The 27,059-nt window shown below is 39.5% G+C and overlaps 1 protein-coding gene across 3 annotated transcripts; it reads right to left on the bottom strand.

Annotated features, from left to right (window-relative positions):
- Window positions 1-11,727: 11,727 nt before the first annotated feature.
- Window positions 11,728-25,257, bottom strand: FBXW12 (F-box and WD repeat domain containing 12). Of its 3 annotated transcripts, none has more exons than XM_015813748.1 (10): window positions 25,060-25,257; window positions 23,644-23,681; window positions 22,145-22,305; window positions 20,340-20,461; window positions 17,194-17,403; window positions 16,291-16,452; window positions 14,798-15,002; window positions 13,225-13,400; window positions 12,965-13,089; window positions 11,728-12,136 (listed from the first exon to the last, which is right to left on the bottom strand). In XM_015813748.1, exons 1-10 carry the CDS (start codon window positions 25,150-25,152, stop codon window positions 12,037-12,039), a joined length of 1,392 nt encoding a protein of 463 aa, XP_015669234.1. In that variant the 5' UTR covers window positions 25,153-25,257; the 3' UTR covers window positions 11,728-12,036. The 3 variants fall into 3 exon arrangements, with proteins under 3 accessions (XP_015669234.1, XP_015669235.1, XP_015669236.1); XM_015813749.1 differs by having other exon boundaries at window positions 13,228-13,400; XM_015813750.1 differs by having other exon boundaries at window positions 22,145-22,255; window positions 25,060-25,165.
- Window positions 25,258-27,059: the final 1,802 nt, after the last annotated feature.

The following is a 27,059-nucleotide window of genomic DNA, read 5'->3' as shown; positions in this document are numbered from 1 at the left end:
AGGTGTGACATCTATATAATAGTAGGTATATAAAAACACGCGCGTATTCGAATGCAACGTTGTGTCAAAATTTCAAAGCAATCGGTGAAGAACTTTCGGAGATTTAAGATTTTGAGCAAACGAACATTTACATTTTTATTTATATAGATAATTATATAGTTGCTCAACTTATACCAAATGGCTCCCAATCAAGGCTTAAGCAACCATAAATACTTAAACAAGCATAAAACCATATTAAAACTATTAAAGCAATAAACATTAACACCTGGTTTCTGATAATACCTGGCACCTCATCCTATCTCAGTGCTTGAGGGAAAAGCCATGCTTTCAGTGCTTTTTACAAAGCTAGAGAGAAGGTAGAGGCCTTCCATACTTCAGGAGGCAGAGTGTTCCATAGGGCAGGGGCTGCCACCAAAAAGGCAATATTTCAGGGTAACCCGGTAAGACAGGTGGATGTCTTTAGTGAAAGGCAGTCCCACAAATAACCTGGCCCTGTGCCATGTAGGGATTTAAAGGTAATAACTAGCACCTTGAATTGCACCTGGAAGGAAACTGGAAGCCAGTGCAGCTCCCACAACAGAGGTGTTACATGGCTAAACCTAGGGTCACTCATCACTGTGCACGCCACCAGATTCTGGACTAGGTGAAGCTTCTGGTTGGTCTTCAAGGGTAGCTCCATGTAGAGCGCATTGCAGTAATCCAAACAGGAGATGACCGAGACATGAGTGTCAGTAAGGCCTCTCCTTCCAGGAAAGGACACAGTTGAAAATCTGTGCAAAGGCCTCCCTAGTCACAGCTGCTACCTGCTCCTTGAGCAAAAGCCATGAGTCCAGGACTCCCCAATTGTGCATTGGCTCAATTTGGGGAAGTTCCACCCCACCCAGAGTCAAAGATGGAATATCACCTGAGTCTGAGGAGTCGGGAGCAAAATCCCAGAGCCATTGTGTCTTGCCATGATTGGGTCCAAGCCAGTTGCTCCCCATTCAGACCCTTACAGCCTCTAGGCATCTATCCAGTGCCCCCACAACATCACTGTCTGGCTAGGGATAGGAGATAATTGGGTATCACTAGCATATTGATCACACCAGACCCCAGATGACCTCCCCTAGTTGCCTCAGGTGGGCATTAAAAAGGAGAAGCAAAAGGAGCCTTTTCCTATCAATACCACCTGGAACCAGCTGCAGAGGAAGGAGAAGAACTACTATAACAAGGTGCTTCCAACCCCCGGAGCTGGTTCAGAAGAATACCATGGTTGATGGTACTGAAAGTCACTGAGAGATTCAGGAGGGTGAGAATGGTTGCACCATCCATCCTGATCCCTTGAAAAGTCATTAACAAGTATGACTAAGGCTGTTTTTCAGTGCTGTGTCCTGGCCTAACCCAGACTGAAATGAGTTAAGATAATCTGCTTCATCCAGGGCCCTTTGTAGCTTTGGGCTAACTACCTTCTCAAACATCTTTTCTGAAAAGGGATAATTGGAGACTGGAAGAACATTTTCTAATACTGTGGAGTTCAAGAATGGCTTCTTAATAAGGGGGTACACCAATGCCTCCTTCAAGGGCAGTGGTACCACCCCTTCAACAAAGAGGCATTAATCACCACTTGGACCCTTACTGGAAGCACAATGAAAATAAGACTTGGTTCCAAGTTGCTCTCAGAAAAAATATGAAACTGATATTACAATGCAATGTATTTCATATTACAATATAATGTATTTAAGCAGTGTAAGGCTACAGTGATATTCATTCTTATTTCCTGTGACTCTTTAAAAAACGACTGTGCCCAGCATTAGAAGTAAAATATTGTTCTTTGCAGAGATTTGTAAGAATTTATTTTCCCTAGGTCTGTATTTCAAGAATTAAAGAACTTAAATGGGCCACGTTCTCATATTATAACTAAATGCCTCAAAGCGTGTGTGTGTGTGTGTGTGTGTGTGTGTAACACAGGCTCCCTCTCGTGATAGAAAATAGAACTGAAATTTCAGTATCTTTTAGAAACCATTTAGAGAAAATGTTTGATTTATTTCTATGTAACAGTGTATGAGCAAATGATAAAATCCCACCTCCTCAGCCAACATAATTATTTATACATTTGCACCAATCTCAATAGCAATTCCATTTTCACTGAAATAGGAAATTCATTAGAGAAAAGCCATTGACTAAGTGAAAAAAGGGACAGGAACAAGAGGATATCACCTTAAATTATTTCATGAGCGGTCATGATTATTTTCAGTTAACAGGTTCAACCATGATGTTGCTCAACTTTTAGCTTGGTTAATAAAAGATTCTTAGAAGGTAAGTGATATGGGTCACTGAACCCTCAGAGCTTTATTGCTTCCCCTTGTTCTACTTACTTATTTATTTATTTATTTACTGACTGTCTTTATTATTTTTATAACAAGTACCTTCTTCCTATTTTCCCCACAACAGTAGTATGAAGTGGGTTGACTGAGAGAGAGTGGCCCAATGTCACCCAGTCAGCTTTCATGCCTAAAGCGGAATTAGAACTCAGTCTCCTGCTTTCTATAGAATGTTAATATTACCTTTTTCAGATTGGTCACTGTATTTATCCTGAAAAATGCAGATATTTTCTACATATTTATAGGACATGCTATGATAGGCTCTACCTTTGTATACATTTTATGACAGTCATTTTTGTCCAGTCCTGTACCTTTTTAAATTCTGTCCCTAATATATGTTCTCTATTCCTGATTATGTATTAATAACAGAATTGGAAGTTTCTTAGAATACAACATCCTCCGTAGATTGCCTTATAGAAATGATCAACCCAAGCCTGTTAATGCCATCTCAATATCCAAATAAATTACTGTAGAGTTTTTTTTTCAAAAATTATAAATTCAGAGAGAGAAGCTGAGGACAAAGAGAGAAGCTGAGGACAAAAAAAGAGGAAGAACACATAATGGTGATGGTGCTCCCTTTACAAAGAAGTTAAAAGTAAGGAAGTAAAACTAACAGCTTCTATTCCAAGTGAACTTCTGCTTTCTTTCTTTTTTTAAAAAAATCTTTTGATGAATGACTGCTTTCTTAGGATCTCATGCAAGGAAGAGGCGATAGCTGCAGATAAAATATCACATGCTTTGCATAAATAAACTTGTAAAAGAAAGAAGCACGCAGCATTTCAGTGTTTCTCTGTTGAAAAGAAGCAATGGAACTGTTTAAGCCTGTCATGTGCTTTGAACATTTTTTTTTTACAACCAACAGTGAGCCCACAAATACAGAACATAAGCCATTGCACATACGGTGTCTATTATGAAACAGCCCTTGTGCAGCCTAAAGTTCCCTGAATCTGCTATACAGAAATTAATTATTGTGTGGGTGTAAGTTATGCAGTATAACTTTTGAAGATTAAATTTAAATTAGTACTTCAGCAAAGAGAAAATGCCTTCTACTTTAAATTTGCTCCCACAAGATACTTATATGCAAATTGCAGAGTTATAGCAGTAAGAAAGCTGCAATCACAGATGAAACAGCATCACGATTTTTTTTTCTCGTGTAGTCCTAGATGATTTGAAGGCACATAATCCATCAAAAGAATCATAGCCATCTTAACACTGCAAAAGCAATTTTCTCAGATTGCCGGTCCAAGTACATCACCAGTACCACCTTGGCTTTTATTACGCTCTTTTTTTTATAACTGGCAGTTTGCTTGAAGAAGCGTCTGACCCAATTCCAAACGCGCTTCCATCAAATTCCACAGGACTCGGATTTCTTGGAAGGGTCCATTTTCCAGGATTTCCATTTTCCGCATGCCCGAGAGGTTGCCATGCCGTGTCATTACGTTGCAGCAAAAGTCATGGAAGCTGCAGTCCTATACACATTTACCTGACAGTCAGCCTAACTGAACTCGGAGATGGCGGTGTTAATTCTGCATTTTACCTGATTTATCGAATTAGTCTTCTTCTGCCCTAGTGGCTTTCAGATCAGGAAGACGATCCGAAAACCTTTTACAGGGGATCTCAATGTAATTTTGCAAGTAGGATCGCGAGGGGCGGATCCTAATTTAGTTTTTTATTTTGGGGTGTGTGTGTGCTGGGTGCAAGAAAAGAGCACAATTGTATTTCCGTGAATGCTGGCATCGAACCTCGCCGGATTCACTTCTGACTCATCTTCGAGGAAGGACGGTGTGGTATGTTACGGAGAGATTTGGTGCTCAGCCTCCCCCGCCCCCGTCAATGGGAAGACATTCTCCCGCCTTGGCAAAAGACAAAAAAGAAAGAGATGAATCGAGGTCCGCAGCATTCAAACCCCAACCAGGTAAGGAAGCCAGCGGCTGCCACAGGAGCGCTCAATCTTGTCCAATCAGAGCTCTCCGTCTACCAAAGGGGCGGAGCCGTCCCGACTCTGCGCCAATGGTTGAAACCAAACGTGGTAACAGACGGGTAGGTCGTCCGCCCTCCTAACTCGCCACACGGTTGGAAGGCGGAGCTTTCTTAGGCGCTTTGGGGAGGGGGTGGGAACGTCATCCGTTTTTTTTTTCCCGTGATCCAACGCTGTGAAAGGCGGTAGCACTGCTGCAGTAGCGGCGCCGCCGCCGCTGCCAAGGGCGACTTCATCCGGGTCCTGGTAGTGCTGTAGAGACGTGAATCACCGTGCTGCAGGTAACGGTCGTGTGATCGCGACCAAGGGAGGGGAGAGACGGGATCAGCGAAAGAGGTTGGCCTGTTCACACAGGAGCGGGATGGTTTCGCCCGCGCGGGAGGACGGCTATCGGCCTTCAGGCGGTCTTTGCTATTTCTGAGGCGATGGGCGGAAGGGAGAAAAGGACGAAGTTTCCCGCTCCCTCCCGCCCTTTCTTTCTGCCCGCTTTAGCCCTGCATCCTTTCTTCCCCTCCGGCCCCCTCCCTCTCCTTGCCGCGCCTTCCCTGACAAACCTGAATGTCCGAGAAGCGCCGCCCATTCGGCGGCGACTGATTGGCCTCTGGGCTGTGGTCCTTCCCGCGATTGGCCGGAGATGGCCTCCCTTAGGTGGCGCGTCACTTCCCGTAGCAAGTTCGAGACGGGCCAGGGAGACCTTGGCTGCCAAGGGAGGGAATGAGAAGGGGGTGGGGCGCGAGATGATGCTGCGGCGGGGACTCCCGAGCACGATGGGCAAGCCCCGCCCCGTCTCTCGAGACGCCCCACTTCCCGCCTATTGCCGGCCGAGCCCTGTCGCAGCTTCCTCCTCGCGCGCGCCTTCCAGCCCCCACCCTTCCCCCACCGGCTCGAGCCCCGGACCACGAGAGCCCGAGCGAGCGAGGGAGCGCGAGAGATGAGGGAAGGCCCGCTGCTGGGCGGCGGGGGCTCCCGATGGGCCGGAGCCTCTTGGGCCGGAGCGGGTCCCCCCCCCCCAAAAAAAAAGGAGGTGGGCTGCTTCTTGGCAAGCGGCTTTGCTACCACGAGGCGCGCCGCCTCTGCTTCCCGCGCGGTCTTTTCTCTTCTGATCGGAGGAATAACGCCGCCGGCGCTGGCTTGGCGAGCCTGCTCCTTTCGTTGGAGAGGCGGCTTGCTTTTGGGGGAAACAGCTGGAGGAGATCTGGCAATCAAATGTTTGGCGCCTCTTTAGCTGACTCGAACAGCCCGTCTCGGGTTGGAAAACTAGCAAGTAGTTTGAATTTGAAGCAGTGTAACTTCGTCAGAGATAGGGGGAGTTTTCCATTTTGTGGCGCTCCTTTATTTCAGCCGTCCGCTATTTTAATCAGCAAGATCGTGTTGGGACTCGTTGGGAGGTGCGAAGGCTACAATGGATTTTTGAGTGTCGGTTTTTCTTTTCTGGCTGGCAGGTTTGCTAATTCTTCTTGTTGATGCAGCTTTACCTCCAATTCAAACATTGAGCGATTATAATCTGGGAATAGTATTTTTTTTTTTAATGGATGCCGGTAGCTTCCTTTTTTCAGCTGCCCTTCCTGTATCTTCTTTTGGGTTGGAAGGAAAGTTGCAAACATTTTTCTTCTCTAGGGAAATTTCATTACATGGCATTACCTATTTGAAAGCTGACAAGGTGTATCTGTTTATGCACAGCTGGGAAAGGAGAAGCATTGCCCTTGGATGGGATGACTCTATTTTGTCTTTGAAAAGGGGATAAAGGAAAATGCTTTAAAACAGTGTGTTTAAGCCTTTTCTTTTGCCACTGCAAGTTTTGGTCCTGTTAAGTTAAACTTTACTTTTCAAACTGACAGTACAGTGTCTTAATTTGAAATGATGAAGGAATGTAGAACGTTTTTTTTCTCTTTTCCAGACATAAACCTAAGATGAAGTCTTTCAGAAAACTTCCTGTGTATGTAGTGTCTTGAAAGTAATTAAATTAGTAATTTGTTCAAAAAACAACTCTTAACATTCTTTGGAAACTGTTATAACAGATATTAAAATAGAAATATATTGGTAACATAAGATAAGTTTCATATAAAATTCTGTACCGCTAAGATAAAAGTAACAAGCCATGGAATTGACCGAGTTGCTTTTACCTTAAACTAAGCCAGTCAAGATTTCCAAAAAGATTCCTTATTTGTGTACAGGAGGATAGACTGTTGACAACTTTATTTCTAAGACCAAGGTCAGAACTTCCAATATGTAGGGGAATATGTTAATATTTGTCTGAAATTCATGGAATATAGAATCATTCAATTTACACAGCAATTATCACAGCAAACTTGGCTTTTAAAATTTAAAATATTTGTGCATTTCTGAGTAAGGATTTACTAAACAGTTTGAAAGGGATTTGGTTTCAATTTAATTGGAGTATATTAGTATATATGTGAAGCTTAGTTCAGGCAACTATCAAATATGGGTGCTGCTTTCAGTGTATTTGATCTTTTCCTAAACTTATAAAAGATTAAACGCACTTATAAAAGCACTTTTGAAACAAACAAATGGTGAATGCCTTTTGATTGTTTGCTACAAATGCTGAGTGATTGCTGCTGCCAGTAAACCTCAAATATTTATGAATATATGCAGGTGTTGGGGAGAATTGACAACATTTTGTCTTGAAAGTGAAGCTAGCACAGTGATGAGTTAGTGCAGGGGTGTCAAACTGCCAGCCCGCAGGCCAGATGCATCATAGCAAAGCCATGCCCACCCCATTGCCGCCAATGGCAAAACGTCGCGATATGTCACGACATGTCACGTGACGTTGCGAGTTTGACACCACCGGGTTAGTGCTTCAATGAAATTTATGAATTTCAAGTAATTTGATGGATTAATTCAAATAATGACATGAAATCTGATTGACAAATTTACTAAATCAAATTATTGAATACTAATAAAGTTATCTTGTAGGAATAAGCTGTCATATTCCTTCCTCATTTTTATATTCGTCCTTAGAAGAAGTAATTGAATACAGTTACCTTAGATCAAATATTTTATAAGCTTTTCAGAAGTTGTTACATCTGAAAAATATGTGTATTTTTAAAAATGATATGCATCACAGAGTTCATTGAGCAAAGAAACAAATGTAATATGTTCAATTCATTCCCAATGTACTAAAACACAAGCCATACCTTTAACACAGTAAATTTATTAATCATTTAGGTAAATTTACCAGAATATTGCAAGGGCAATTTGTCACATGGAGTTTGATACCTACTGATAGGAATATAAATCTTATTCAACTGGTTTGATTATCCCGCTCAAATATAATAAAGTTTAAATGTATTATGTGGCCCTATGGTTTTAAACTATGGATTTCTCATAGCTTTCACTGGACGTATTTGGCTTTCAAATTTCAGAATGTCCCCTATCTTTACTGTCATGGTCATTCTCACCCAACTTGTCCCTGTCTATTTCTTACTCACTTTTGCATCAATTATCTGTTTGAGATGGAGAAAAAAAAACCTAGATTTTAAACGTAAGTAACATGTCTATAGTTCATTCAGAATTTCTAACACTTGAATATTAGTATCTACAGGAGCAATTTTCACTATAACAAATGCACCAAAACATTGTTTACAACCTGCATTTTATTTCAATATAAAGAATAGGATTGTTTTCGGGCCCCATTTATGTATTGTCATAACATCTGGCATTTCTTACTGCTAAAATTGCAGTTGCTTGCTTTTATTTATTTAGGATGGTTTTCATTAACTTTCCTTCCTCCTTTTAGGTTTGAAAATGGAATAGAATGACAAACGCCATATAATAGTTGCCTTGCTTCAATATTTGCACTCAATTTCTTCATCCAAAGAAGTTATCCCAGGCTGAATCATTTGGATATCGAACTAGAAAGAACGGCTTTGAAATAGATGATTAAACAACTGGAGAGATGTTTGTTTTAGCATCCTTTTAAAAAAAGACTGCCATCTTTTAAATGAAAATCCTGCTCTGTGGGATGAGGTAGTAGGTTGTATAGTTTTAGGGTCATACCCACCACTGGGAGATAACTATACAGTCTACTGTCTTTCCTAAGGAAGCAGATAATCATCAATATCAGTCTGGTTTTATTACTGAAACTGTACTTGCAGTGGTAGATAATGTACATAATTGAACATTATTTCAAGGAAGCAAAGTGAGCAACAGGGAACTTGCACCAGTGTCATATTTAATAATACTCAGAGTTGAGCCATGGTATGGGGGACTTGAGAGGGAAATGACTCATGCAAAGGTAATTAAAAAAATGTTTGTGTTCAAATTACTTTTGACCAGCTGTGGTAGTAGTTTTCTATTCCTAGTACCTGTTTTCCATAGTTCAAAATGCCTGCTCCTTTTTATATAGCCTTGATGCGGGGGATATGTGAAACAAAAGTTTCCTGGTGCATTTTAGAATCAAATTCAAAGGAATATTCTCTGAACAAATGTACTTTCTAAATATATTTCTCTTATCAGGTTGAGGTAGTAGATTGTATAGTTGTAGGGTAGTTATTTTGCCCTCTTCAGGAGATAACTATACAATCTATTGCCTTCCCTGAGGAGTAAAAATTCTACAGTATTCTTAATGGATTATTTGTAGTTTGGCTTAAAATAAATTACAAGTGTCTTTGTTTTTACTGGCAAATTATGTACATGAGGTTGTAAGAATCATTTGCTTTTATCTACTGAAAGATACTTCATGAGGGATAGAGTATATCTGTTATGTTTGTATATTTATGGTCTTACTGAATATCTATTTCAAAACTACATTCTAGGGAAGCTGAATTGTACTTTAAGAAAGTAACCATTGTTTTGTTTTAGATGGACTGGGGATATACGTGTGTATAAATGATTTCATATATCAAAATATTTAACATTTAAGGATGTTTCCTGTTTACCACAAACGAACAATGGTAATGAACCTGCATGTGTTTTATACTGCATAATCTTTAAAGATGTGCATAACTTTTCACAATGACTTCTTTTCTTTTAGAAGAATTACAGAAGAAATGGTGGGGTTCCTAGGAAGAGGTAGTAGGTTGCATAGTTTTAGGGCAGTGGTTTTGCCTATAAGGAGTTAACTATACAACCTGCTGCCTTTCTTAGGGCTTTAATATCACAACAGGATCATAGTTGGTCGAATGACATGCTCCTAATCTTAAGTTATTGTATAAGTTTGCAAGATTTACCATTACATTTTTGTCCCTTGAATCAAACCAATAATGCAGAGGTTCTTTAAACTGCCTTGATGAAACACTTTTCCCTTTCCCAGAAGAATGCAGGAACCAAAAAAGAAAAATGTACCTGCATACTAGGGAGAAGTGTGGTTGTGATTTCAAACTCATTTTAAGCCTAGAACTGTTGTTATATGTTTGTAATGTTCATAATAAAATATAAATTCAGTCCAAGAAGAAATTATTTTGAGATAGCTTATTGTGTTTCTTATGTATTCACTTCTAATATTTTTCTGGTTTTATCTTCTACAAATGTCTTTAATATTTTAATAAAACCTCTATATTTGTGTTGGTATGCCTAAAGCAACTGTGTTCTAGGTAAAGGAGATTGAGATTCGGTCTTCATATCAGAAGAATAACTTTCCTAAAATTGTACAGAACAGGACTGTAGAAGGTGTTGGAAAAGAACCAGATTCCTCCCACCCCATCCTGCAAAAACAAACAAAAACAGTAAAAATGGGCTGAATCAAGCCAGGGAGAAAAAAAGAATCCCAAATTTTGTTTCTCCCAATGTATTCGTCTGGGAAAGACAATTGGACAGTGTCTTGAAATGTTGTCAACTGCTCCATTCTAAGTCTCTCCCCTCCTGGTTCATTCAGCCCGACTCCTGGTTCCCAGTGCAGAATGTAAACGTGCAAACAGAACACAAGAGGAGAACAGAAACCCAGGAAACATAAGCACCTCTTTTCAAGCTCACATAGCTGGTAAACTCAAGGAACAAGAGCCAAGCAAATTTCAGAAAGTGACTGAAAATACCATTAAGGATAAAAGCATAATCTTAAAAACTATAAAAATAAGTTCCCAGTTTAAAAACACACAAAAACCCTAAAAGTATTACCCACAGCAAGCCATTTCAGATAGAATCTTGGATTTTTTTCCCTCCCACAACCCCCCGCCCCCCTTGACCGGCCTGCCTCTTGTACCTATTAAATTATTGTTCATACAGTTTCTCATATCTCTGACTAGATTCTTACCCATAACGGAAGCAGTATGTCTGCATGTAGGCACAGCGTGTTACTTTGCTACATTAAAAAAAAAACATGTCTCCTAAGATCACTGGTGTTAAAGATTTGGAAAGAATTCCAAATATTTTCTTGATGATCCTGTTCAATATATGCAATTATTAAATTAGAATTTCTTAAAGAACACTATAAAATATATCTACCTCTAGTGCAGTGGTGGCGAACTTATGACATGGGTGCCAGAGGTGGCACTTGGAGCCCTCTCTGGGCACACGTGCCATTGCCCCAGCCTTGCCTCCCCGTGCGACCCCCTCCTCACTAGCAGCCCCCCTGGAGGAGTCGCCCCTGAGCATGGCCCACGTGGAGCAGCGCAGCCAAGGACATGGCAGCCAGGCAGACTCTGCCCTCACGCCCCATCGCACACAGTTGATGCTGTGGGGCGTGGGTAGAGGTCGTGGCCGCCATGGCGCTGCTGGGCTGCCTGGGCAATCTGTGGGTCCTGGAGGCGGTGAGTGGCCCTGCGGGCAGGCGGGGTTAGGGGTGGGGGCGGGGCCAGTTTTTGGGCACTCGGTCTCTAAAAGGTTCACCATGACTGTTCTAGCTGAACTGCCCATCTTTGTTTTCTAAGAAAGCTGCTGTTTTTATTTAGATACCATAGGTCCATGGTGGCAAACCTATGACACGTGTGCCACAGGTGGCAGGCAGAGTCCTCTCTGTGGGCACGCGTACCATCGCCCCAGTCCTAGGCCTTCAGCTGGGTTTTACAAAACCTTTTCGCTTTAGGCCGCCGCCTCCGTGTGCAAAAAAAAGAGTTCTATCAATCAATTTCAACTCGCGAAAAAAAAAAGATCTTGCAAAGTTGGAACTGATTGATTGAAATTTTTAGCCCCACCCAGTCTGACATTAGCACCGCAGCCAGCCCACCCAATGGGCCATATCCCCTAATGGGCCACGCCCACCCAGCACCTGATGATACATAAGTGGGTTTTGGGTTGCAATTTGGGCACTCGGTCTCTAAAAGGTTCGCCATCACTGCTCTAGTACATAACCTTTGGTGATCCCTATGAAATGATTTTTGAAATACACATTGTTCATGCAGCAAACAGGTTATCTGCTTATTTATAATGACATTTAGTCTATGAAGTATTTTTCCACAATGTACAAAAAACTTGGAGAATATAATTTATACTGTATATTCAGAAATAATGTTTAGAAAGTAGCATTTATTAATGGAAAAATAGAAAAAGCAAAACAAGCATATGTAAACACAGAATGTAAAATTATACACACACACATCTAAGGTATAAGGTACATTTAATAAAGCTAAACAAAGCTCTTGTAGGTCTTTTTCAAGTCAAGTGGAATTTAGTCAAATTGGTTATTGAAAATGTAATTGATCACTTCAGTCAATTAGTTGTAGTGGTTTCAATCATGCTTCTATTATCATTTGAGTTGGACAACTTGGTGGATAAGATTTAGAGTGAAACAAGTGCACAGAACTCCTACAGATGAAAGGAATATGCTCTTAAAATGTCTTTGCCATCAATTCCAGCCACTATTCCAACAATACTGACATCATCGCATGTCACAGATCTGAAGCCACTATGAATGAAATATTTGCGTTGTACTTGGTTAAACAAGTCAGATTGAAATAATTCAATATGTAAAGTACAAGAAATCAAACTATGGACCCAGGTTTTACATGGAACAGAGTATTTCTTTGCAGGCTGAGATATACTCCAAAGCCTACATCAGTTGGCTCATTGCATGATACACTACACTTGGTTCTGTAATTTGCAATTGGAAAGTTTATCTTTGAGTAATATACTTCAGTGTGGTCTTCAGATACAAATACTTGTGATTATAAAAAAATATGTTAAAGAATTTAAAAATATACAGAGATTACTTGATATATCAAGGCTATTCTTAACCTGCTAATGCTTGGATAAATTGGTGAGTAGGTATCACCATAAAGAAAGGAAAAGCGGATCTCCCACACCCTGTTTGAGATATACAATAAGAAATTAAACATTTTTAATCCGCCTTTTAAAGAGAACACCATGGTTAATAATTAACAAATCAGGTTAAAATATTCTCTAATCAGCCTGAAAGGGTCAGATGAGGTTTCAAAGCTGAATAAGAAAAGGAAATTTTCAACCTGCATGTAACAACTTGGGGACGAATGGAGGAATTTCTCTGTGCAGAAAGCCTGCATGAATACACAAAAGACTTCTCTGCTACATCTTAAATAGACAAGTTCAGGCAGGAGAAACTGTCAACTAGTTATACGGGAGTTCTGAACAAGATAAATTGCCAGTGGGTGCTCAATACTATAATCACATTTGAAAAATACTAAATGAAATGTTCACACTGTCACTAGGCCGTTAAAATGCCAACAAACCGTAACAGTTTTAAAAAGATGAAACTTACCTTGACCATCTGTGAGATCCTCCCAATAAATGATAGCAACTTGTCAACAAAGAGGATTTGTTATTTTTCCAGGAGTACACACGGAGTGAAAGGTCCATGGAAGATGTCACGACATGAAAAGGATCCTGGGGTAGGATGGAAAGTTGTTTAGTTAAATATACCTAATACTTATGCAGAGCAGAAAGTAACAACTACTCAGGTTTTTTTTTTTAGCAAAATAATAGACTAAAATGTCTGTAAATGAGGAAGAGTCACTATACCACCCAAATAGATGTAATAATTTTATGATGATCCTTGAAAGCCATCAATACAGTCCCACTCAGAGAGTATACTGTCAGTTCTGGTCCAGCTGCTATAAGAAGGGTTTGTTTGCCAAATCCTTTCATATTTATCATCTGCTGTTGGGCTGGCAGTGTGAAGCTTGCAACCTGTTGAGCTTTTGCATAAAAAGAATATAGCACTCATTCTTGTATCATATAAACAATCAAAATCTGTATTCTATTTCACCCAAATGTTCTTTGTCATATTGATCAGGAGTTCTGAGAATTGCAATCCTGACACTGCCAAATAACATCAAAGATGGGAAGACAGTTTCACTTGATAACATTATTTTATTAATTTTATTTATATCTTGCCTTTATTATTTTTTTATAAATAACTCAAGGCGATGAACATATCCAATAATGCTATTTTCCCCACGACAAAAACTCTGTGAGGCGAATTGGGCTGAGAGGGACAGGCCCAAAGTCACCCAGTCTTCTGGCATAGCATGAGCAATGGGATTCATTCCTCCAGAGCAGGGGTTCTCAACCTTGGCAACTTTAAGACTTGTGGCTGAGGAATTCTGGGAGTTGAAGTCCACAAGTCTTAAAGTTGCCAAGGTTGAGAACCCCTGCTCCAGAGACATCTTGGTGGCTACCACTCACCAGAGTCTCTACACTTGGGACATAGGGCTGCCCCAAGAAAGTCCATACCACCAGCTGGGGCTGTATCATAGGCATTTAGGCAACCATTAGTGAGCAAATCGAAGCTTATCTTAACTGAAAGTAATAAGAACAATAAAAATTGAAAGAAATAAAAGAAAAAGAAAAAGCTTAACCAAGGACAGGACAGCCTGGTAAAAAATAAATAAATTTTATTTATTAAATTTGTTTGCTGCCCATTTCACTGCAACGTAACTCTGGGCAGTTTACAACAAATTGCAAGTCATTAGAATCTGTATATTACCAATCATCTAGGCAATTCAACCAACCAATTATCAGCCATAGTTCTTTTACCTTTCTCTCCATTCCAACTATCATATGCACTAGATTGCCAACTATTAATTTAGAATCTGTATATTACCAATCTTCTAGGCAATTCAACCATCCAATATAATTTATATTTCTTTTACCATTTTGTCCACTCCAACTATCACATATTTCCTTTTTTGTAAATATTCCAGGAGACTTTGTGGTAGCAAAGTAGGGTATGAGTATTTCAAATAACAAAGAATGAATACTCAAAAGGAATTAAAGGCTCTAGATTTCTACAGAACTTCAAATAGAGTAAGTCATTTTAGAAGATTATGTAATCTAAGAAACTCTAAAAGCTGTCAGAAAGGATTTTCCCCAGAGTATTATTCAGGGATTAGAAATGACACCTGTATGTTTGTATAGAAAAACTTTGGATATATTGTTGTCAAAAATAGTAAAAAGCTACTATTTGGATATATTTAGTCTTAATAATGTTACTGTCTGACAAAACATTTTATATTTTTCTCCATTATGGTCCAGCACATTTTAAATATCCAGTGGCACTTCTAAAATTACTCAACAACTTGATGAAACCTACCTGTTACATTCTTTTTGTATTTAGACTTCTCAATTACTATATCAAAGCTATCAATGTGGCACATCTCATTTTTGTGCAAAATGGCAATTCTTGCTGATTCTGCTGGTAACCAGCACATCACATCACAATGATTTATAATAGGTAAAGGACTAGATAGCATCAAATCATCATCTTCTGGCTGAACTGCATAATGTGTGTTAAATACCTGATACGCAAAAAGAAAATCATACCAATAAGCTGGGATTCAAACATTTATTTTATACTTTTTAGAAATATCAGTGCAACTTTTGAACTTTATTCAAAAATATATGTCAATATATTAAACTTTTTATCCCAACTAGGGACACTGATTTATCTCAGGACTGTCTATCCATGAGATTAAAAAATGGTGTATCTACATTCAGCTCTAGCCAGCATGTCCGATGGGAATTATGGTTCAAATGCTTGAGAAAGCACCTGGTTACCAGCATCTGGTTTATATTGCTTGGCAGCAACTTTCCAAAAAATCCTTTCTAAACCTTTCTAAAATGCTGGGAGTTGAGCCTTTGATCTTCTTATAATCCACAGCTTCTAATACCTGACCCATCTTATTTGAATTGCAAACCTCCGTTCTGCATCATACATGACTTTTGAAACTTGTTCCCATTTGAAAAATGCAAACCTTACCATAAAGTTAGAAATACCATTCTTTGAACCTAGGCTACTATCTACAGGTGAAACCTTGATATACAAGATCTGCTACAGGCAGATTACCAATTTGTTAGAAAAATCTGAACATAATAATGTCTATTAGAACCCAAAAACTAATTTGACAAATTTCAAGTTCTTAGTTTTCTTTAGCAACTTGTTAAAGAAAGGCAAAGAATAAACACGGAGCAAACACAAATGCTTATTTTATTTACTCATTTAATAAGTCAGATCCAAAACTCTCAGGATGACATACAATGTAGCACAAAACAGTAAAACCATAATTTTGCTACTGTAACTGTCCTCAGTCTGTATTAGCTGAGATTAATTTTGTGGTTACATTTCACAAATGTTTTCCCAGAAAGAACAGCTCGATAGAAGCAGAAACAATCAGATTCAGAATGTTAGTCATGTGAAGGAAACATAAGAATTGAAATATTGCAGCCATTCTAAAATCCACCAAGACTGCCCTATGTCAAAGAACATTACAGTTGCAAATTACTTTGTTATAAGTCATCAAGCTCAAACCACTGCAGGTATCCATTATGTAGTAACCTTGAAAAATGGGCATCCATGTTTTGTATACACACCTCCAGTGAAGGAAAGTCTCCCTCGCCGCGAGTTGAATCTCTTAACTGTTAAGATGTTTTCCTTTCTGACCTCTTGAATTCTATTTCCTTGCCATTCTTATCTCTCTTGCTTTTTGCCTAGCTAGCCCTTCTGAAATAATTACAAATGGTTTTGTCTGCTTTGCTGCAATGCCACTAGGTCTCAACAGACACATTTCATCATAATAGAAGCCATACCTTTGGTGAAAAAGCAGTATCACTAGGACAAACAAGTATCCATTGTCCATCTGGTGAACACAAAGACAACTGTATACCACAGTTCTGAAACAATTTTTTGTATAAAATTTGGCTTAGATCAGTTGCTGCCAAGGTATAAAGTGAGCCTTCTTCAGTGCCCACCTAAATCAAAGAAGAGGAAAAAGTATGCAAAATACAATGAATTTCAGAGATGCTAATTACTTCATAAAAATTCAAAATAACAGACTGGGGATAAGCAAAAGCTCTACTCTACTACAGCCAATTTCTGGCAAGTTAGTATCTACAAAAATTGCTAAGCTGATTGGACCATAAGCTAATTCCATCAACTCTATAAAGCCTTGAATGTCAACCCCTGAACTACAAATAATATTTTTCTTACAGCTGACCAATAGGGTAACATTGTGGCAGCTAATTGGTGCCTGGCCTCCTTTCAGCATCCTTGTTAAAGTTTCTTTTCACGTCAAGAGGAATCAGGCATCTTTAAAACTTCCTGCATTGAGAAAGACACAATCCTAATCCTCCAAGCAACTATGGAGAATATAGGATGATCACTTTTGCCATTTAGGGAGAGGGGGAAATTCCAGGCTTTAAGAAGAGAAATGGAGTTCCAAGCAATGGGAAACTCCCCATGCTTCATGTCTAGAGGAAATGCTGCTAAACTGTGAAGTAAGAAAAAGGCGCTACTTCCCAAACTCCATGGATGCCCCAAGATGTTATGGCCACACAAAAGGGATGGTGCTGATTTCTGACTGACACAGCTGCCACAGGTAAACAGGCTACTTTTGTTTCTATAACTTTAAAATGTCCTATTTTATAAATATTTCGCAATCAGAAGAAAGCTTCCTTGAGGATGGCGATCAACTCTTTTAGTGTGCTACTTACCATTAAGAATGGATTATTCTTTATTGTGTAGGCTACCATACAGCATGATGTGGATAACACTGAAAAAGTAGAAAGCTCTTCCCCTGTAGTCCCATGCCAGAGTGTGATTGTCCCCTGAGTGTCTGCTGTAGCTGCCAGGTTAAATGCAGGAAATGTGATAATATTTACTGGTGGAAATTCCTGTTGGGGACTAGACCAAATCTGTTTACCCTGATAAAAGAAAAAAGAAAATTCATTCTATTTGATTAACATTTTTTAAAAAAACACATCTTCCTGTTAGTGCAATCATTATTGCAAGTTTATGTACCATGCATTCTTTTCAATCTGAAATACTTTTCCATGAAAAGATATCTAGTTTCTGTTCCAATACACTTGTTTGGTGAAAAACTGTATTTTTATTTTATTTAGCAAAAAATAATAATAATTTTTATCTTGTTGAAACTTGTTCACTTAATTTATTTCTCTATTAGATCATGATAATGAGTCAGACTTTTCCATTGTATTTCAAAGTCCTGAGCTGTGGTCAAAAATTCCTAAAAGACTTTAGTTCATTTCACATAAAAGAAGAACTTCCTTTGGATCGCAGTTGTGATGTCTATGCCCCCAAAGACCATTAAATCAGAGAATTTAAAAATTGCATTGTTGTGAAAACAGTCTTGGGAGAAAAAAGGGTCTAAATATCCAGATTTGTAATACTTTATTTCCTTTCACATGATTTTTTGTTATCTGCATCAGGTATGTCTTCATCAGCTATTTTTCATGTGCTGCATTCTTCAAGAAACAGCAGATTGTTTATATAGCTCGCACTACATCTTCAAAATAACATTCCACTTTCAGAACGTTATTGGAATGTTATTTAATGCTGTTTCTTGAATGTGTTAAATAGAGTGGGTCAGCTTTCTCTACTTGCATCTTAAAGCTGTTATGAAAGAACTTCATTTAACTTATCCTTTTACCCAGACCTTGGTGAGTCCTTTCTACCTCTTCATTTGGATCAAACGACTCCCTTGAGAGTAAATTTTCAATTTAGGGAAAAAGTAGTCACATGGTGCCAGAACTGGGGTAAGATAGTGAGCTCCAACTTTGCAATTGCCTTTTGGGTGGCTGATGGGATGTCAAGTTTAATGTTACCACCTTCCAGCAAAATTTATTTCTTGCTTCTGGATTCTGCTTAACTGTTTCAAAGTTTTGAATGTTACAGTTTAGCACTGAGTTGATAGTGGCGCCAGGTTCCAGGAAACCCATGTGAATAGCACTATCCAAGTCCCCAAAAACTGTAACCATGAGTTTTCCTGCCAAAGCCAGGGTTTACATTTTTTTTAAGCAAGTTAAATTTAGTGATGATATTCCCTGGATGGGTGAGTCATTTCTGGGACACAATAATGATCCTGAGTGTCATCAATTGTCACAAGGCAGTAAAGAAAGTCATCGTTATTCTCATAGCATGACTTACTGGCAAATTTCAACTCTTGACATTTTCATCTCTTCCATTAGCATACAAAGGATGCATCTTGCACAAATCTTGCAATTTGGAAGAGTAGCAACAATATGACAGAAATTTCCCTTTGATCTGCTGATTGTTCATCAACCACTCTTATCAGCCTTTCTTACCTGAAACTCATCAGTTGTCATAGATCATTCACCTTCTTCTTGATAACAAAATTCAGTTTTGCCTGATTCACTATCTTTAGATTTTTGATCCAGCAATGCACAATGCTCATTTTACCACCATTATCCCATAAACAGCCTATATTCAGTGGTGAAATTCAATTAAAGGGGTTCCTTTGGCAATCAAAAATTTAATCATCTATATTGTTTAAGTGCATTGATGAATATTCACTGTAGAATTCTGTTTCATGAACAATAAGAAGACAACCTTTAATCACAGTAACTTCCTGCCAATTGAAGTAAAAGAATAGATATATAAACAGTTCTCATTTTATGACAATTGGGATCCTAACTTCCACTGCTAAGTGGCATAGTTGTTAAGTGAGTCACACCCAATTTCACAATCATTTTTTGTCATGGACATTAAGCAAATCGCAGTTAAATAAATCTGCAGTCATTAAGTAAATCTAGATTTCCTCCATTGACTTTGCTTGTCAGAAGCTAGCTGAGATGGTGTAGAACATGTAGATGGTGATCACATGTTCTTTTTGTCTATAGAAGTTAAGGAACTGAATAGTATGTATGCATACTACAGATACATCCAAAAATGTTTCCTTTTGTTCTAGAATAGTTTTATGATCTATAAAACAATTGTAAACAGCATCTCTTCTGAGATCTCTGAGATTCTGCTAAAGAGCACTCATTTCTACAAGAATTATCTTCTGGTCTACACAGGCCAATATATTTTCTTTTAGAATTTAAGACTGCTGACTATGATTGATGTAACTGTACCTTTTCTTTCACAGCACTGATTATTCGCATTTCACTATATAAAATTGAATAGAGTATTTTACATTTTCTTTTCTGTTTTTTTAATCTTTTATTTTGTTTATTTTTAGAAGCTGGTTTACTTCTAAAGCAGGGATGGGGGAAAAATGGGCTGAATTCTCTATTCACATTATTTTAGGCTACATGGCCAGGAGGTGGAACTATAAAAATTATTTCTGCATTTGCTTTTTGACCTTTCAATCATCAGAAAGGAAGCACATTAGGGGTCAGGGGTAGACACCAGATGTGCCACTCCTGAAAGATAGGTGGTAGCAACAGGAAATTATCAAGCCACTATCCCAAAACAGGAAGTGGGACAAGAGAGTCATGATGCAGAGATCTTCTGGTAGAGGAGGCTTCAGACCTCCAACTTTCAACAAAGGGCTCAGTAATATGCATTAGGGTTTTTTAAAAAGTTTGTATGTACTACATTTTTTAAAGCTTTTATATATTTATTTAATTTGATATTGACTCCAAATGACTTTTGTCAGCTCACAATACACAAAAACAATCCTGAATAAAAACAGTACAATAGAGATAATCAAACACAATCAGATACAAAGAAAAAGACAAAACATCCCAGCATCAACTAACATCCAACCAAGGGGGCATTAACTACACTAGCCCAAAGCCTGGGAAAAAGCCAGGTCTTTATGGCTTTCTTCTGCAAATCTTTGAAGTTATTTACTCTACATGCTCCTTTTTCTTACCTCTTGGACATTCCATGCCCTGACTGTGCCATCAGAAGATACAGTACATATAGTGGAATTTACTTTTCCTGTTGCAAACGTATGCTCATTCTCTGATAGATAAGCCATTTCATATATCACCCCTGCAGCAACACAAGAGATCTTTGTTAAAGAGCAAAATATTGGGGCTTGAATATCTAGTTCAATGGCTCCAGAAGAACAGTTTCTTTCTGAAAACTAAACTATCAATCCCATGGCATTTTCACTTTGCATAATACACTGTACGTTTACAATCAACTATAAATATTAGCAGTTGGATCAGTTTTAAAATATTGGATTACAAATGAGTAGAAGTGCATAAAATACAAATTTAGAGCAGGGCTTTTCAACCTTTTCATCCATTCTACCACTTTTAGGATATGGCAATATCTGAGTACCACCAGTCGCCTAGCAAGATGTCAAAAACTTGATGACCAAAAAAAAAAAAAAAGGAAAAAAGTGATAAAGTACAGGTAGTCCTTGACTTACAACAGTTCGCTTAGTGACTGTTCGAAGTTACAATAGCACTGAAGAAAGTGCCCCCCAAGGCACAGCCGAGCAAGACACCTGCCTGCAGCGCTCTTCCTCCTGTTCGAGGTTTTCATTGTTGTGAGCATTTCTGTTGGGGATTGGCAGCGGGGGTGGGGTGGGGGTGTTTGGTTTTTATTCCCCCCCGTCTGCTGGGTGGTTGCAGCAGGTTTTGGTCACTTCACATGATGCTGGGACACTGTGACCATCATAAATATGAATCAGTTGCCAAGCATCTGAATGTAAATCACAAGACCCTGGAGATGCTGCAACATTCCAGCTGATCGGCGGTTCTTCTGGGCTCAGCAGAAGCGCCAGGATCAGCGCCGAGCTCCAGCTGGAGCCTGGCTCTGATCCTGGTGCTTCCACTGAGCTCTGACAGCCCTGAAGAAGCACTGATCCTGGCACTTCTGCTGAGCCCTGACAGCCCTGCAGCTTCAGCCATCTCTTGCTTAGGCTTGTGCGGTGCTGCCACTGATTCAGCTCATTCCCCTCCCCCGCTACTTTTCTAGGATGGTCACATACCAGCTGCCAGGTGCCAATGTACCACAGGTGGTACCCGTACCACTGGTTGAAAAGCCCTGACTTAGAGAACCTTTGCAATGTATTTGTTGGAATGGTCTGCAGTGGTGCAATTGCAACAGTGGAATTGCATCCACCAATGCAATTGATTTTTCTTCCCTCACTCAACTTCCTAAATAGAAAATTGATTCCAAGCCCTGTTAGGCCATTCCGGCCAGGGTAAAAGTGGATGATTTCATTAGGCTTTTTGAGCCAACAAATATTTGCATTCAGATTCAGAAACCATGACAGTAATGGAGGAGGTGAATTAGACCCATCTTGAGAAATTATATAGGTTTAGATTGTTTCTACACTTATATGAATGTATGAGGATGGACGGATGGATAGATGGATGGACGGATGGATATGGATTCAACAATTTCCCAGAAAACTGGTTTAAAATTCCCTGGAGGCCCAAAACCTATGGATTGGCAAGCTATTGATTGGGAAAATATTTGACAACTATGGTACATATACCAGGCATGTTTTCTCAGATTATGAATTCTTGCTTTCTAAAAATGCACACAGAGTTTTCTAGGACCCTGTGCACTTCCATTACTGCAGAACTGGAAGTTATTTTTCTGAATACAAACCATAAACATAACTATGGTATAATGCAAGTTGAGAATTAGAAATGATTGCAATATATTTTTTCTTCTAGAAAAGATTATTTTGATGGTTTATCACATTTCTCATACCATTGTGTCCTCTCATAGTTTTACATGTATAATCAACAGAAGGCTGTCCTGATGTCATCTTAGATTCAAGTTTTGAGCGATGAAGGTAGTACTTTTTCCAAGAGTGCATTCCTGGGATCACAGAAATATTGCAGAAAGCCCACTTTTTTAGACACATATTTCTATAAATATAAACAATTGCACTATTACTGAGAAATGCAAATTGCTTTCTCCAAATCTGCTTTACAAAATAGTAATTTTATTTTTTTAACAATCATCTTCTGAAAATGTGATGATTTATTAGATTAAAAAGAATGTTGGAAGGTTTATTTTAATGTCATTTCTGAATTCTTCAAATCTCAATTTGTAATAAGAAAATTAAAGTACTGTAAATACTGAGAGATATCATGAACTCAATAGTTACTAACAATTATAGAGCAATCACCTACATTTCTTAACAGTCTGTGGAATAAACAAATATGCAAGTATTTACAATAGGCACATTGTAAATTATTTAAACATTTATATTCTTCTTGAGCTTTAAAATCATAAGGCTGATTCACAACAATAAAATATAATTACATATTTAAGGAAATAAAAATAGCAAATATAAGCTGATTCTGGAGCTAGAATGAAATTTACATTTCTGATAAAATGAGAATTTCTTTGAACAAGACAGTCTTTATCAAATGCTGAAATGCTGTTAAACAGAAGACCAAGAAGGCCTTTTTCTTTTTTGCATCATCTGTATCTATTAAATGGAAGGGTCCTCAAATGATGGTCCTATATTTATATTTATATGAAATATAATTATGCCCTTGATACATCTGGTTCAGTTTTCCAATCCAGTGTTTCTCAACCTTGACAATTTTAAGGCATGTGGACTTCAACTCCCAGAATTCCACAGCCAGCAATGCTGGCTGTGGAATTCTGGGAGTTGAAGTCCACATGCCTTAAAATTGTCAAGGTTGAGAAACACTGTATTTTTCTAGACATTACCATGGAGTTTCCAGGCAGTGAAAGACCAATCAGGCCTGCTTAGTCTCAGTAGGTGGCAGCACCTGGCTAGCCTTTCTTATAAAAGGGAACTTTTAAGACTTAGTAAGCAAAAAGATATGATTATAGTACGGTACTTCCATGGCATTTACCAGGTACATCTATTAACTGATTTTTAAGACTGCACAGACGTTTTCTCAGACTGGAGGTCTCTCTAGTGTAGCATTCTGTTGATATAGAAACCAACTGGGTATTTCTCACTGAGCCTACGGATCTGGGCTACAAAAATCCAGGCAAGTATAAGATGGCCTTTTGCTGGTTTGAACTTTTGCAATTGAGATCCAGTAACACTACCGCTGGGAAAACCATAAGCAGGATGTGGCAAAAATAATAATTCACCCTCCCACTTAACAACAAGGACTAAATTGTTGGAAATAAGTGTATCTTCATCCAACAATCTGTATCCACTAACATCCATTCTCAGGTGAAATCCAGACTTTTCCACCATTTCTTGCTGCTCTCACCTCCAGAGAAAGGTGGTCTCTGCTGCTTCATTCCATGCCTAAAATGGGAAGGAAAGGAATGGCAGGTTTCAGAAGCAGCTGAACCAAAAGATATGATTTGATTTAACCATGATAGAATAAACCATAATGACATGGCTCATGTTTAATACTCAACTGCAATTCATTGTATACCTACTAAGTACAATAGCTGAACTAACCACAATGCTTGGGTTCATGCCACACACTGAACCCCAAACATGCCTAATATACTGTGTCAACCCATGCCTAATATACTGTGTCAACCCAGCCCCTCTGGTTTATAGTTCTGTGTGTCCTATAAACCCAAATGAGATTGAATAAATTCTGGTTTAGTGTGTCATGCAACATTAGCTATGGCTTAGTAAAATTTAGGAACTCAACCAGTGCTTGAAAAACTGCAAGATAGTCCCATACTGTGTTTACTCAAGGATCCAAGTCCATTTTATTCAATGTACACCTAATTCCCAGGAAGGCGCTACTTTAGGGAGAAATAAGAAAGCCTTATTGAATTTCAACCCTTAAAGAGTCCTACAAGTGGTATCAACTCAGCTGGTAAAGCCATTCCTGGCATCCAGTCAAGTGGGGCCAAATGCTTTACTGCCTATGAAAAGCTCCGAAGCCCTCAAGACAATAAAATGGAGGTCAAGCAGGTTCCCAAAGTGAGAAGTAGAGCTCCCCCGCCCCCGCAGCACGCAATGCTGAAGTACCCAAACTGGATCCAGCATGTAAACCAGGGGTAGTCAACCTTGGCTCTTTTATGACTCGTGGACTTCAACTCCCAGAATTCCTGAGCCAGCTTAGCTGGCTCAGGAATTCTGGGAGTTGAAGTCCACGAGTCATAAGAGAGCCAAGGTTGACTACCCCTGATGTAAACCAACAAAAATCGGATATGTCGTCACGGCCAGCTGAGTTCCCTAGAAAGGGTGAGACTTCCGGCTCCCTTCTTCCTCGCTTCTGCAGCGACGCGTTGGCCCGTCGTGTTGTGACGGCGCCGTCAAAGGCTCTTGCGGTGGAGAAAAGATCGCGCTGTCTTCTCCCCTCTATTAAACTAGTTGAAGACTTGTTTCGAAAATAACTATTCGGAAATCCCTTTCATTTTCCTTCGAGAATTTTAAGGTCCGTTTGGGACGTTTTCCCTCCCGCCTTGAAAAGGCAAGAGCACTCTTGTTGGGCAAACGAAGGAAAGGATCGAAGTTAGCGTGATCTATAGTAGCCTTCCGCAACCCGATCCGTGGATTGCAAATCTCATGCCCAACAGCCATTAGGGGACTTAGGCAGCTATAACGGTAGCTGGTTGGGGAAAACTGGTACTGAGCATGACTGAATCACCCCCGCGTATCAGTCAAGTACGCACCATCCCTGGTCTGCTGCGGAGTCTACACTGGGGAGCGGGTGTACCTTGTTCACTTGAGCTGCTCTGAGTAGATCCGGTACTTCCAAGTACGAGAAGAGATGAATAATGCAATCCACAGTCAGCGACTCGGCGCTCATCGTGCTTTCAGCGTCCTCACAACCGGCCTACGGAGACGTTTCTTTTTCCTCCACGCCCCAGCCGAATGCAGCTATGGAGCATTTCGTCGAGGCGGGATTAAAGTTTCGGATTGCCCCGTGACTTGCCTTTGAGCTGCCCGTCAAGAATCAGAGCGGCAGACTTAAAATATTGTTTGCACCAAGGAGACGTGGAGCGGAACTGATCTGCTCAGTTACTGTATATCATTGCTTAATAGTTCTTTTCAGGGAATTGAGATCACTTTTACAGGTACGTATTTCTAATACCAAAGAAACATAAACAGCGTTTATTGTAAAAATGAACCCAAAGTTATCCTGGAACTCTCCAAACATCTGGAGTCTATTGCTCCCACAATTTCAGATAACACGGCCTGGGAAAAGCAACTGCAATGCATCTGGAAGGTATCCAGGTTGAAGAATGCTACAGTACCATCTTTCCTAGTAATTTTTATAGAAAAATTGATGGATCTTACTTCTTTATAGACAATATATAGTTTATCAAGTTTTTTTTAACTGAAAGGCACTCAATCCCACAGCAAACTGGCTGAGAGAAGAAGAAAAGAGACTTTAGCTATGCTTTTGAACATAAGAATGAGGCGGTTCACACAGTGGGCTAACCCAGAGTTTAATTATGATTTTATTATAATTTGCTGGAATCAAGCAAAATGCTAGGCATAGTAAAACAATATATACAAGTTCTGAAAGTCTAACTTTCATTTGTTTCCAGTTTAAACCAATGGAGAAACATGGAATGTAAGCTTTATTGTATTTTGTATCATATGTGGATGGATGAGATCATGTCTCTAGACTAGATTTAATCAGTTATTGCCACCCAGAGGAGATGCTGGTATTTTCAAGAAAAAAAATTAATACATTATACTGTATACATTATATCAGTGGTGGCGAACCTATGGCACGGGTGCCAGAGGTGGCATTCAGAGCACTCTCTGTGGGCACGCACGCCGTCGTCCCAGTCCTAGGCCTTTAGCTGGGTTTTATAAAACCTTTTCACTTTAGGCCTCCGCCGCCGTGAACAAAAAAAAAGGTTCAATCAATCAGTCAATTTCAATTTCTCGCGGGGGAAAAAAAAAGATCTTGCAAAGTTGGAATTGATTGATTGAACTTTTTAGTCCCACCCAGTCTGCTGTTACCACCGCAGCCACGCCCACCCAATGGGCCACACTCACCAGGCACCCGACGATGCATAAGTGGGTTTTGGGTTGCAGTTTGGACACCCAGTCTCTAAAAGGTTCACCATCACTGCATTATACTATTGCTATTCATCAGTCAGTCTGCATGTTCTTAATATATTCTCCCAGTCACTACCAATGAGGACAATGTATTTTGCTAGGTGGTAGGGCAGCTCCATAAATTAAGACAGTACATATCAATATAAAAACAAGCATAAACCCCATAAATAAAATATATTGATATAATAAAGGTTGAGTCACACTTTGTAGCATTTCCTAACCTGGGCAACTTTTGAGTTGCAACTTCAGTTCCCAGAATTCTTAGCAACGGCCATGCTGGCTGGGGAATTCTGGCAGTTGAAGTCCATAGATCTTAAAGCCGCTTAGATTGAGAAACACTGCTCTACCCTAACAGCGGGGACAGGCCGTAAGGAATGGACCTTACTTTTGAGGCACTCACGCTTCTCTGGCGAGAGCAAATCCCTGCCCTATCCAAGCTCTTTTTAGACCGGCGCTTAGAAATTCTTGCAAACGTTCATACCCAGGCCTTTCGCTCAGGTGGGCTATCGTGCATCTGCAAGTAGGAATGAAGCTGCATCTGCCTTCTTGCTGAACGTGCTGCAACTTTTGCAGTCTGGAGGAGGACGCATCCGGTGTCCTCCACCCCCCACCAGCCACTATGTAAATATTTTGAGCGGA

Source organism: Protobothrops mucrosquamatus, unplaced genomic scaffold (genome assembly GCF_001527695.2).
Source record: "Protobothrops mucrosquamatus isolate PMUCROS unplaced genomic scaffold, P.Mucros_1.0 scaffold191, whole genome shotgun sequence".
Lineage (NCBI taxonomy): Eukaryota > Metazoa > Chordata > Lepidosauria > Squamata > Viperidae > Protobothrops > Protobothrops mucrosquamatus.
The sequence above is the reverse complement of the archived record's forward strand: the minus strand, read 5'-3'. Positions and strand labels throughout refer to the sequence as shown.

Excerpts from the sequence above, each read along its gene's own strand:
- FBXW12 (XM_015813748.1), bottom strand. The coding sequence starts at position 25,152 with ATGAGCGCCGAGTCGCTGACTGTGGATTGCATTATTCATCTCTTCTCG. Across the intron at positions 22,306-23,643 it reads GAGACCACCTTTCTCTGGAG|AAATATGTGTCTAAAAAAGT; the intron begins GTGAGAGCAGCA and ends TTATATTTATAG. Across the intron at positions 15,003-16,290 it reads ATACTGCTTTTTCACCAAAG|GTATTTAACACACATTATGC; the intron begins GTATGGCTTCTA and ends TTTGCGTATCAG.